The sequence below is a fragment of the Marmota marmota genome, unplaced genomic scaffold (genome assembly GCF_001458135.2).
Source record: "Marmota marmota marmota unplaced genomic scaffold, marMar, whole genome shotgun sequence".
Classification (NCBI taxonomy): domain Eukaryota; kingdom Metazoa; phylum Chordata; class Mammalia; order Rodentia; family Sciuridae; genus Marmota; species Marmota marmota.
In genome coordinates this window covers 35,147,300-35,159,163 of record NW_026000240.1, presented here as the reverse complement: position 1 = coordinate 35,159,163, position 11,864 = coordinate 35,147,300, and the positions used below count along the sequence as shown (strand labels likewise).

The following is an 11,864-nucleotide window of genomic DNA, read 5'->3' as shown; positions in this document are numbered from 1 at the left end:
TGTGTATAAGAGACAGGTGCAGTGTAGCTGGCCCAGATGGCCCGCCTTGAGTTTCTGGACAGTTGAGAGCTGTTCTGGGCATCAGGTAACAGCCGCCCCGCTGGCTGTGCCGCTGGGTAGCGTGGGTGGAGGATAGTGAGGAGGACTTCTTTTGAGGTGGGGCAGAGGCGCCAAGGATCTAAAGAGGTTCTGGCGTTGCTGTGGACGCCCCCTACCTCTGACCTGTACCTTGTTCCTCCATCCCTCACTTAGAAAGCACCATGTCTTTCTTTGAAAGACGCTTTGGGGATATGCATCATCCAAAAGGCCACGGGATGCCTCCCCTCCAGACCCTGGGCAGGACTTACTTCCCGATGCAGGCCCACAACCCTGCCGGCCCGCCCTAGTGGCGGGTGCCGACTTGCCCAGCTCTGCGTGCTGCAGCCTGCCAGACTGACACCGGTCTGCAATGGAAGCCACACGAGCTTCGTGTTTTTGTACCCCCATGCCAGCCCTGTGCTCACTCTCTGCCTTGTTGCCCAGGCCAGCACACCTATCAAACCCTCTTGGATGCTCTATTTTCATGGCTGGCCTGGCCAGGCAGGCAGGGGTGACAAATGATACCCCTATGACTTGTACCCTTTCTTCCCCTTCAGTTGTGCGGTCGGGATACAGGCTCATCCCCTATGCCTGGCCCCTTGCAGCCACCCCCTAAAACTGATCCTGGTGTGCAGTCTGGCCATCAACTTAGGGCTTCAGATGCCTTGGAAGAGGATTCTGTCTGCTGTATGGAAGAGGAAGAGGAGGAGGAAGCCTTGGTGGCAGAAGATAGGGGTGCAGCCTTGAGGGGCCCAAGGGAGCATGCTCTAGACTGGGACTCTGGCTTCTCAGAAGTGTCAGGCAGCACATGGCGAGAGGAAGAGCTTTCTGTACTCCCACGCCCAGCACTCCCTGCACGGCTCCCTCATACCCAGCGCCTCTCAGTCAGTGATCTCCCCCTGCTTAACAGAGCATCTGTAGCCAGCATACCACCTGCCCACCACCGTCCACGGCCCAAGTCTACTCCAGATGCCTGCCTGGAGCACTGGCAGGGATTGGAAGCAGAGGACTGGACAGCAGCCCTGCTGAACAGGGGACGTAGTCGCCAGCCCCTGGTGCTGGGGGACAACTGTTTTGCTGACTTAGTTCACAACTGGATGGAGCTGCCTGAGGCAGCAAGTGAGGGGGGTGATGGAGGCATACCCCGTGCCCGAGCTCGACCACCCCAATTTCTGCTTGGTCTCTCTGAGCAGTTGCGGCGCAGGCTGTCCAGGGCTCGTAGGGCAGCTATGGCAGGAAAGCGGCTGTCATGCCCACCTCGCGCAGAATCTGAACTGCCTGCGGACCTATCACGCTTTGCAGCCCTCATGAGCTGCCGCAGTCGCCAGCCCATCATTTACAATGATGTCAGTTATCTCTGACCCTGCCTTCTAGCCTGGGACAATAAAGGCCTTTTTCTAGACTGTTGATTCCATACCCCTGAGGCTTGAGGAGGTGGTCCCAGCCTTGTGAGGCACAGTCCAGGGAGGCAAATCTAAAGCCTTTTCTCACTCTTCCAGGGTGTTGTCTTGCCCGTGTCACTTGCCCATGTGATTTATTGCCCTGTGTTCTGTCATCCATGTTTTCCACTATGCCTTCCTTCAACAAGCATTTATTGTGTGTCTGCTGTGGGCTCAAGATGCAGGGCTTTTGGGCAGATCTCCATAGAGCCAAGTGGTAGGGCAGTGGCTGCCTTGTTACAATTCATAGTGCAGAAGTGGGAAGGCCATTTCATCTTCCTCACCCTCACAGCTCAGCTCCAGTACTAGTACCTGAAGTCCAGGTTCAGGCACCTGGCCGGTCACCTGCTGAACCAGTTCTGTCACCCTGGTATGGAGGGGGGGAGAGGCAGGTTAGGGGAGATTGGGCAGGTGAGCTGAGGTAGACAGAGGATAACTTGGCATGGACTAGAGGGTGCTACAGAGCCTTCAGGAGCCCAGACCACAAGCAGGAGCAGCTCAAGACAGGAAACATCTGAAACTATTTTAGGAGCAGCTGGTGGGGCCGGCAAGAGGCAGGAAGCTGTAGGTCCCCTGGGAGTGGGCTGTGAAAGGGCAGCTGAGCAGAGAGGGTTGGGGGCTGGTGGAGCTGGCTAAGAGAGCTCCCAAAGGCCCCTCCTTAGGCTCTCGCCCTGCCCCCAGTCCATTTGCTTGCCCCATTTGGTGAAAGAATGCTTCAGGAAGGTGTGAGGGGCCTAGAATGGGGTTAGGAAAAAGAAAGGCTGTGTGTACCCCATCCTCAACCTCCAGGGGCAGGCAGGGCCTAGCTAGAGCTGGCTGTGGGCTCACCTGAGGGACAGGCGCTGGGCCTGCTTTTGAGATGACCATCGTGCCGAATAGAGCAGGGCTTGGTCATACAGAAGCATCCTTACCCTTAGTCCATGTTGTTCCTAGACAGATACAGGTCAGATACCCACTGGGCCAGGCTGGGTTGGACTTGGGGGCAGGGTGGGGTCAGGGCACACCTGGAGATGGGCCAGCAGTGACTCCAGTGTCCTCTCAGGCTGTCCAGCAGGCACCTTCAGGCGGTCCCAAGAAGTCCACTTCAGGCAATTGAACTAGGGGATGGGGGTGAGGATGAGTGAGCGTTTTCACATAAATGGATAACCCCTGTCCCAGTTACTAGCAGCCTTTTCTAGGGGAGGAGCTAGACTAGAAGCAGGAAGTGAGCGGGGGAGTAGAGGGTGGGATCTGGGCCCAGAGTCTCAGCCCCCTCCCTGCCCAGGCTGAGGCCTGCACAGGAAATTGGGCTATGGGGCCCACACAGGGAAACAGACTGATCCATCATACAGGCCAGTTGTTGGAGGGGGACTAAGGGGGTGGTGCTTCCTGAGGAAGCCAGAGCTAGGCTACTGGAGTTTCTGATAAAGCTGCTTGTTCCTCAAATGCAAGGCTAGAAGCGGGAGGATACATCCTATTCCCTCATCCTTACTTTTAGAGCCTTTGACTAGTTTTAGGCACACAGGAGTACATAGTACAGTGACTACTGGAGCCCTACTGGCCCAGAGATCCCAGCAGGGACACAGTCTATAGAAGCCTCCTGTTCCTGTCCAGTTGAGTTTCTGATGCCTAGAGTTGAGGACAGAAGAGTGGCGGACGGCCAGAGTCTAGGATGGGGGACCTTTCCAGCCCCTCAGAAAACATACTGGGGTCAAGATGAGACTAGGTTAGAGACTCTTCCTCCATTCCACAGACAAAGCAGCCTGTGTGCTGGTTAGAGGTGGGGCGTCTCACTAAAGGGCTCTACATGTTGTGTCCAGAGGGACCCTAGGGCTGCTTGGCAAAGGCTAGGGCCTTTGCCAGTGACCTTTGACCTTTGCCTTCTCCCCTGACAACAGCATTCCCTCTATCCTCTTTCTTATGCCCCAAGGAAATGCCACTACTACAAAGTCTGGGCACACAATTTGGAGATAGTCCCTGTCCTGCACTCACAGGAACATATGCACACAAGCCCAGGAACACCCACATGTGTACCCACATACACATCCATGCATGTCCACATCGAGGAGAGCCTTGCGTTCCCATCTGGCTCACAGATGTGCAAGCTTTCTCCCTTCACACCTACACACCAGGGATGCCCAGACTCTGGTGCACTCACATCTGTGACAATCACACACACAGGGCTGTTGTTCCACATTGCTAGTGGCAAATCTAGTGCCCTTTAATTCACCTTGGAGGGGGCAGGCCAGGGCCCTACATCTTTCTAGGGGTGGGGCCATGATTCCCCTTACCTACAAATTCCCCCTCCCCACTATCTACCCCCTCAGGAAAACTTCTGGGAAAGAGGAGGTTGTGAGGATGTCTGGCTCCACTAATGAGTTAAAGCTGCACCCCGCCCCCCCAGACCCTGGACTGGAGTGGGGTGGGAGGAAAGGCTGATGGCTGCTTCCTGTGTCTGACAGGTCTCAGCCTGGCTTCATAGCAGGAAGGGGGCTGGAGGGAGTCTTGAGAACTCCTCCACAGTCTGGGTTCTGGAGTGAGGCCACAGCTAGAGTAGGGCCTGTTTGGGAAGATGCAGGAAAGCCCAAAATTAGCAGGGGTAAGGGTAAGATATCAAGGGCTCACCATCTGGGTAGCTGGAGCAGAAGGCACCCAACGCATGAAGTTGTTTTCAGCCAGGTGCAGATAGCTATGACGAAAGGCACTAAGGGGCCGTGCCCCATACACTACCTTATACAGTTCCAGGCCCACCAGACCTGCCACAGCTGCTGTAGTGGTGGCAATGGCTGGTATAATCTGGCCCACAATTCGTTTGCTCTGTTAAGGACAGGAGATTTGGTTAGAAAATAAGCTGTAGAGCTAGAGTTTAGCCTCTACTTTCAGGACTGAGCCCTAAGGGGTCGGGTTACCTGAGAATAGTTGAATGGTATGATCCCATAGTTTTGAGATCGAAGGCTGGCTGCAGCTGTCACAAAGTCCATGTGAAAGTTGCTGTCATTCTGTGAGGCCCAAATCACAGTAGCATTAATACTAAAATGTGCCCATTCCCTTGGTCAACTGTGTGCCACTGTAGATGTCTTTGCACAGTTTTATTTTTTTGTAGTACTGTGGAGTACCCAGAAGTGCTTTACCACCGAGCTATATTCCCAACCCTTTTTACTTTACATTAAGACAGGGTTTCTCTAAATTGCCCAGGCTGGCCTCAAACTTATGATCCCTGCCTCAGCTTCTTGAGTTGCTGGGACTACAGGTATGTGAAGTGAGGCCCAGGAGGTCTTTACACAGTTTTGTAGGTAGGAAGGAGCTCACCATCTCCCCCTTGTCACACAGTGAGGCTGAGTTTCAAGGAAGGTGAGCTGCTTTCAGGTACCTACTGGAAGAGAACTCAGGGACTCTAAATCAACCCTGTTTGTTCCTCACCTTCGCCCACAACTTCCCTAGCCCAATACCTTACCCCAACTTAAGATCCCACCTTCTCAAACATCAGAGGCTTCAGGGGAGGAAACTTGTCCCAGACTTCCAGAGCTTCTTGCAGTTTCTTCAACATCTCAGGGCCTATGAGGGGAGGGGATGTCGGGGTAGTCCTTAGCCCCTGTCTCCTACACTCTTCCTGGAGTCTAGTGCCTATTCTTGGTTTTTGCTAAGTCTGCCAGTTACTACACTCTTTTTTTTGGGGGGGGGCATGGGGGGATACCAGGGGTGGAACCCAAGGGCACTTAACCAATGAGCCCTTTTATTTTTTATTTTGAAGCAAGGTCTCACTAAGTTGCATAGGGCCTCGATAAGTTGCTGAGGCTGGGTTTGAAGAGTCTGAGTGTAAAAAAGAGAACTGGGATATGGAGTAGGCAGCAGGGAAAAGGATCTACTGAGGGGCTAGAGAATGTGGCTAAGCCTAGAGGAGAGCATGGAAAGAGGGCTTGAGATGTACTAAGTTGGCTATAGGGCTCTCAAGCCCTACCTTGCTTCTATAGGATAGGCTAAAGTCAGGGTCAAGCCTTTTAATGACAGTATGGGGGCCAGGGCCAAGGGTCTCACCAAACTCAGCAGAAGTCCAAGTCAGCTCTAGGTTATTAGTGAAGATGAGGGACAGGTGCTGGGGATCAGGCTGTGGTAACTTCAGCAGCTCCCTGAGTGCAGTTTGATCTGATGAGCCAGGAATCCCATGCATCTGAGCATATAGGTTGGCAGCTGCCAGCACATAGAGGAGGTGCATATCCTGCAGCAAGACCAAGAGTAGCAGCAGAGACATGGCTGTGAGTGAGCATGTATGGGTAAATACAGGTGGTTCATTGTCCATTTGTGAATCTGTTTGAGCACCTGCTTGCCACACATATAGATACCCAAAAATACACAAACATGGTGATCAGAATCTGCATTTCTACAGAATGCAGAGATGACTTCCTCTGCTCTGAGGGCCATATCTCTATCTCAAGGCTCCCCAAGGATTCCCACTCACCTGGTTGGTGTCAAATTCCAAGGGCTGGGGACACTGTTTGGGACTTGACCAGAATGGAGTTCCATCCTCAAGCACCTAGAAAAAGATAGGCTATTGGGCTGAGTCTTGTCCCCATGAACCCTCGACCACCCAACCCCTTGCCACCCACTTTGTCAGGTGGGAAGTGCTTCAGTAGCTGTATGATGCCATAATGGAAGCAGAATTGCCATTGGCCAAGGGCCCACACCACGCAGTCTTGCCAAGTCTGTGGGCGCTGTCCTAGGACACCCAGCCGTAGTAAAGTCAGTATCTGTTGCCTATCCATGTCTGCCAGGGAAGTACGTGCCCTGTGGAGAAAGGAGGAAGTTTGAAGCTAAGCCCTGTGCTTGGAGCCCTAAACCTTCTTCCACCTCTCTGTGTGGCCTTACTGTTGGTTGATGGTCTTTGCAGATAGTTGAAAGAGTGCTTCAAATTCATTCCGAGCCCACTGTGGTGGAGGGAAGGACAATAAAGTGTCAGATAAGGAACATATATGCAGTTGAGAGCTGAGCTTGGTGGGGTGAGGTGTGCTCACCTGCAGGGAGTGCTCAGCTGTGCTTGGGAAGTATCGCCCAGTACAGACAGGGTGGGGGACATCCTCAGAAGCTGAAGCTGAGACAGGGCCACTGTAGACCTCAGTTACATGTGGTATAAACACTGAAGCACTGCCCCAGGTGCCCTGTGTACCTGCCTCCAACAGTGGCTTCAGATAGTGGGTACAGCGAGCAGCCACATAGTGCCCTGACAAAGGAGCAAAGGGTCAGGAATGAGGCTGACCTGCCTGGGCAAGGGGCTGGCTGAGCTCCAAATCAGGCACTCACGAGCTGGGAAACTGTCCAAGGCAGCAACCACACCATCTATATTGGAAAAGAAGTTGTCCCCAAAGATGTGCTCTGTGGTGGGATCTAGTGACCGAATGAGTGGAGTTACCCGTAAGTCTGGGTTCAGTTTTTGAGCAGCTTCAGCAGCCACCTCTGCCTTGGGCCTCTGGGAAGAAGGGAAGAAGATGTTGGGTATGGGACATTATGGGAGGGCAGTCTGGGACACGAGTGTGGGAGGGGCCAGCACTTACTCCAACATCGTGGGTCCTGAAGAGAAACTGACGGCTGAGATTGGAGCGCTCTACATGGTCCATGTCAGCAATAGTCACACCACCACAGCCTCCTGCTCCTAGGCCCACTAGAGCAAAGTCTTTGAGCAGCTCACAGCCAATGGCACCAGTGCCCACCTGCAGGTAGAAGCAACTTTAGCCTAAGGGCCTGACCTGGCCTCCCAAAGACACTCCCACCCCCATTCCACAGCTCACCAAGAAGTAGTGCTGGAGGCTTAGTTTCTTCTGAAAACCAGCCCCAAACACTGCGATTTGCCCATCATAACGGCAGCCTCTCTAGAGGACACAGACTGGGGTCAGTGATGGCTGCTGGCTTATGCTGCATCTCCTTCTTTCACTGAATCAGGACCTAAGATCCATTCTTCACATTTCTTCCCTAGCCATGATTTTGAACAAGGTTTGCACCCCTACCCCAGGAACTCACCGGAGCACAATCCTCAGGATTGGGAAGAGAATCTTCTGGAAGGCAATCAAGGGCGTCAAAGTATAGCCACTGGTCCAGGGGCATGAACTTCCTGGAGATTGCCTAGGGGACAGCACTTTACACTAAGGGTTTCTGCCAACTTCTAACCCCCTCAGATTACAGTTGAAGGCTGTACCTAGATTGGTGAAGCCTCCAGGTCCATGGTCTGGTAACTGGGTGTTTCACTGACCCACATACCTCCCCGTCTCCTTCCTCATCCCTGCCTGTGACTGTGCCCACCTTCAGGACTTCCTGGGCAGCCACTGCTCCCAGAATGGCTGCCATGGGACTCAAGTCACCAGCACTACTCAGGGCAATTGTCCGCAGTAGGGCCTCATCCAGTGGCTCTTCTTCTCGGCCCTTCAGGGGTTCCAGGGCCTCTGCCAGACCTACCACAATCTCTGCATCAGCCTGTGGGGTAGAAATCTATGGGCATTGCAGTCCAGCCTGACTTGGAAACCCCCGCGCCTAAAGCCTTTAGGTAGCTATCACCCTGTTCTACAGAAGAAGAAGCAGAAGCCTAAGTGGGAAGGCCTAGTCCTATTTCTAGCCTGGGCAGCATAACCAGAGGATGCCCTGCACCAGAGAAAGGCCCAAGAGGCTTTACCAATTTGAGTGGAGCTTCCAACTTGGTTCTGATGGATTAGGACACAGCAGGGGTCCCCAGGCTGTGTGCCTGGCACTTCTGTGGACTCAGCCTCTAGTTTAAAGATAGTGATTTTCATCTCTTCCTTTTTTTTTTTTTTCCTTTGATACTAAGATTGAACTCAGGGATGCTCTCCACTGAGCTACATCCTTAGTCTTTCTTATCTTTTATTTTAAGATAGGGTCTCCTTAAGTTATCAAGTCACCAAGTCCCCATCACAGAAGGAGAGTCTATTGTCCTCTTTTCTCAGAGTGAGAATGCCAGGGGAGCCCTGACCTTGAATTTGCAATCCTCCTGCCTCAGCCTCCCAAGTAGCTGGGATTTTAAGTGTCTGTCACTGTACCCAGCTTCTTCTTCCTTTTTTAAATTTTTTTAAGTGGGGATATTGTTTCTGGGTTCAAACTTGAATCTGTGAATTGTCACTGAGGTGAGGTCTCAAGTGAAACTCCAATAAGGCTAGTGGGTATAGTGGGACCACTCACATGATCCCAGGGTTGGGGCAGCCGGCCATGGAGTTGCTGGAATTTGTGCAGTGCACAGAAGGCCTGATGTAGGCAGTGGGCACGATGGGCTTGCTGGTGATTCTGAGCCACCATCCGGGGCTGGTGCAGGGCTATGTTCAGGGGCTCCTGCAATGGATACTTGGTTTAGGGTCAGGTCTAGAACACTTCAGAATACTCCCATCTCAGATGCACTTGCACTTACATGTATCACAGTCTTGGATCTCTTGACTTCAATAATAATCCCACCATGCAAGTAACGGGAAAAAGTTGTTGTGTCCCCAATCTCCAAGGACCCATCCTCTGAAAGAGATATAACCTAGTAAATTATGATCCCTGAACCTGGGTAATTTCCATATCCCATCCTGACTTCTGTGTCCCAGACCTTATTGCACCCTGGGAAAGGTGAAAGGAAAACCTATCCCCCAGGACCAGACTATATTTACTATCAATGAGGTCTTGGGCATTGAGCCCAGGGTGGGATGGGGTTGGCTTACCCTGTACATGGATGGGCCGGGGAGAACAGCCATTGAGTTCAACCATGCCCTCAATGCCTGAGAAAGTTACCAAGTCCCCATCACAGAAGGAGTTTCTATTATCCTCTCTTCTCAGAGTGAGAATGCCAGGAGAGCCCTGGGTGGAAGGTGGCTTGTCTCAGGTGTGCCTGTACCTGTTTTCCACAGGCTTTGGCAACCAACAATTCCCTAGACAGCAGGTAAATACCCACATCTCAGTACTCACCTGGGAGATGTGCTGGATAGCAGCTGTCAGGGGCTCTGACTCTGTAGGGTCCTGCACAATGAAGTCCTCACCAAAGTCACAGAATAACTGCCTAGTGTAAATGGCCAGGATCACAGGTTGTATTTAAGGATAGGGGATACTAGGAATGCTGGGAGAGGTTTGGAAACTAGATTTTTGTTTGTTTGTTTTGTTACTAAGGCAGGTCTGGAGGCTGGATTAGAAGAACCAGAGGGGTGAGACTGAAGACCAGAATTGCAGGAAGTTCTGGGACAGGCCTGAGGTTGGGTGGAGGGGCACTAGAACAAGCTTAGAATTGGGGACAGCACTGAGACCAATTGTTGGCTGTGATGTATAGGCTGGGCAGACAATCTCACTCACCCCACAAGGCCCCGGGTATCAGCCACTACAAAGCAGATTCCATGCTTGTGGCACAAGGTGCCCACCTTCAGCTGTTCCTCCAACTTTGAGGCAGTTAGCACTACCACCTGGATGAACACCATGATCAGCAGGCCAGAACCACTGCCAAGGCCTCCCTTCTGTTGAGAGTAGAGCTGGAAACTGGCCTAGAAACTAGGTCTGGAGAAGTTACCTGGAAGTTCAGCAGTAGGTCCTCTGTGATGTCACCTGTATGGACAAAGACCTGGACAGCTTCATTGAGTTGAGCCAAGTGTTTTTGAGAGGCATCAGCCCTGTTCTTTTCCAAGTCGTTCTCTGAAAGGAAAACCTAGGGAGAGATCCAGTGCAGAATGAGCCAAGAGATTTCCCTTGGGTCCTGTCCCCATCCTGGTCTGAGAGCCCGGAGCCCCTCAGGACCCTTACCTGGGCAGCCAGGTCAGACCAGCAGGTGGGATGGGGATCATGCAGAGTGAGACTGCCAATCCCCATCAGGACCAGGTTCTTGGCCACCTCAGCCCCCAGGCCTTTCAGGCCAGATAGCAGGACTTTGGCTTTCTGAATCCTCTCCATGGCAAGTGGGCCCAGCACATACCTGTGGATGGGAAGTAGGAGGACAGGCATCTAGAGATCAGAGAGGTCTGAAGGCCACCCCACTCCCTATCCACCTCAAGGCTCACAGCTGCCGGGAGTATATCTCCTCATCCAGCAACATGGAAGGCTCTGGGATATTCATCTTCAGGCCTGGCGCTTACAACTATAGTCTCTGTGTGGGAAGTGGCACCACACAGGTCTCAGGGGTTGTAACTAGAGCAAACAGGCAGCAAAGCCAAGGGACTAAAGAAAGCTGCTGGTTACCACCTCCTTCCTGATTCCTCTGTCATTTCAGGGAAAGCAAAAGTGAAAGTGAGAATATACTCTGAGCAGACTCCTGCTGTGCCTGCAGGCTAGGACAGATGCCCAACCTCAGTGGGCCAATTGCCAGGTCTATTGCCTGGGATGAGTCCCAGGATTATAAGAGGGTAGGCAGTCTGAACTGAAGGTAGGAAGCACAGAGCAGCCACAATCACATCATTTTTCTTTTAAACTTCTCTTTTTAAATAATTGTAGATTGATTAAAAGAAGTTACAAAAATAGGATAGAGAATTCCAGTGTATCCTTTTTTTTTGTCTTAGCAATTTGGGGACAGTTGTCTGGAGAATGAACCACAACTACCGAAAAAACTCCACAACAGCTAAATCAAGGGCTGTCATAAGTTTTTGGTTTTGCTTTTGTTTCAATTGAGGTGAAATTCAGATGGACTCTGGAGTACATGCCTGTAATTCCAGTGACTTGGTAGTTGAGACAGGAGGATTGAAAGTTCAAGGCCAGCCTCAGCAATTTAGCAAGATACTATCTGTTTCAAAATAAAAAAATAAAAAGGGATGGGGATTTATTTCAGTGATAGAGCATCCCTGGGTTCAATCTCCAATACAAAAACAAAAACAATAAAAAATTGAGGTGAAATTTGTATAACAAAATTAACTATTTTAGGGGCTAGGGGTATAGCTCAGTGCCTAGCATGCATAAGATCCCCGGGTTCAATCCCTAAGATTACCAGAAAAAAAAATTAACCAACTATTTTAAAGCATATAATTAGGTGGCATTGACTGCACCCACAATATCATGCAACCAATACCTTTCTTTAGCTTCAAGGTTTTTCATCATCCCAAACACATTAAGTAACTACCACACTTTCCCACCACTCCCACTGTGATCCTCTAGCAAACACTATTATGCTTTCTGTTTCTAGGGGTCTGCCTATTTGGGATATTTCTTATAAAAGGAATCATAAAAAATGCCGAGCGCAGTGGCGCATGTCTGTAATCCAGTTACTTGGAAAGCTGAGACAGGAGAATCTCAAATTCAAGGCCAGCCTCAGCAATTTAGCAAGGCTAAGCAACTTAGTGAGACCCTGTCTCAAAAATAACAAAATAAAAAGGGCTGAGGGTGTGACTCAGTGGTTAAGCACCTCTGGGTTCCGTCCCTAGTACCAAAATA

The 11,864-nt window shown here is 51.4% G+C and overlaps 2 protein-coding genes across 5 annotated transcripts; one reads left to right on the top strand and one right to left on the bottom strand.

The window, feature by feature from the left end:
- The first annotated feature begins 21 nt into the window (after positions 1-21).
- On the top strand, positions 22-1,480 carry Inka1 (inka box actin regulator 1). The gene has a single exon (XM_015487177.2). The coding sequence runs from the start codon at positions 666-668 to the stop codon at positions 1,437-1,439; it is 774 nt and encodes a 257-aa protein (XP_015342663.1). The 5' UTR covers positions 22-665; the 3' UTR covers positions 1,440-1,480.
- Positions 1,481-1,653: 173 nt separating this feature from the next.
- Positions 1,654-10,708, bottom strand: Uba7 (ubiquitin like modifier activating enzyme 7). 4 transcript variants are annotated; one of them, XM_048793867.1, is made up of 24 exons: positions 10,505-10,708; positions 10,251-10,419; positions 10,021-10,155; positions 9,810-9,916; positions 9,432-9,522; positions 9,188-9,323; positions 8,896-8,993; positions 8,673-8,819; positions 7,785-7,955; positions 7,506-7,607; positions 7,277-7,357; positions 7,043-7,198; positions 6,792-6,957; positions 6,506-6,711; positions 6,360-6,418; positions 6,101-6,278; positions 5,953-6,027; positions 5,532-5,712; positions 4,969-5,051; positions 4,406-4,495; positions 4,122-4,313; positions 2,522-2,599; positions 2,346-2,446; positions 1,654-1,884 (listed from the first exon to the last, which is right to left on the bottom strand). In XM_048793867.1, exons 1-24 carry the CDS (start codon positions 10,558-10,560, stop codon positions 1,755-1,757), a joined length of 2,988 nt encoding a protein of 995 aa, XP_048649824.1. In that variant the 5' UTR covers positions 10,561-10,708; the 3' UTR covers positions 1,654-1,754. The 4 variants fall into 4 exon arrangements, with proteins under 4 accessions (XP_048649824.1, XP_015342661.1, XP_048649825.1 ...); XM_015487175.2 differs by having other exon boundaries at positions 2,522-2,614; positions 10,505-10,707; XM_015487176.2 differs by lacking the exon at positions 1,654-1,884 and adding an exon at positions 1,891-2,251 and having other exon boundaries at positions 2,522-2,614.
- Between the last annotated feature and the right edge of the window lie 1,156 nt (positions 10,709-11,864).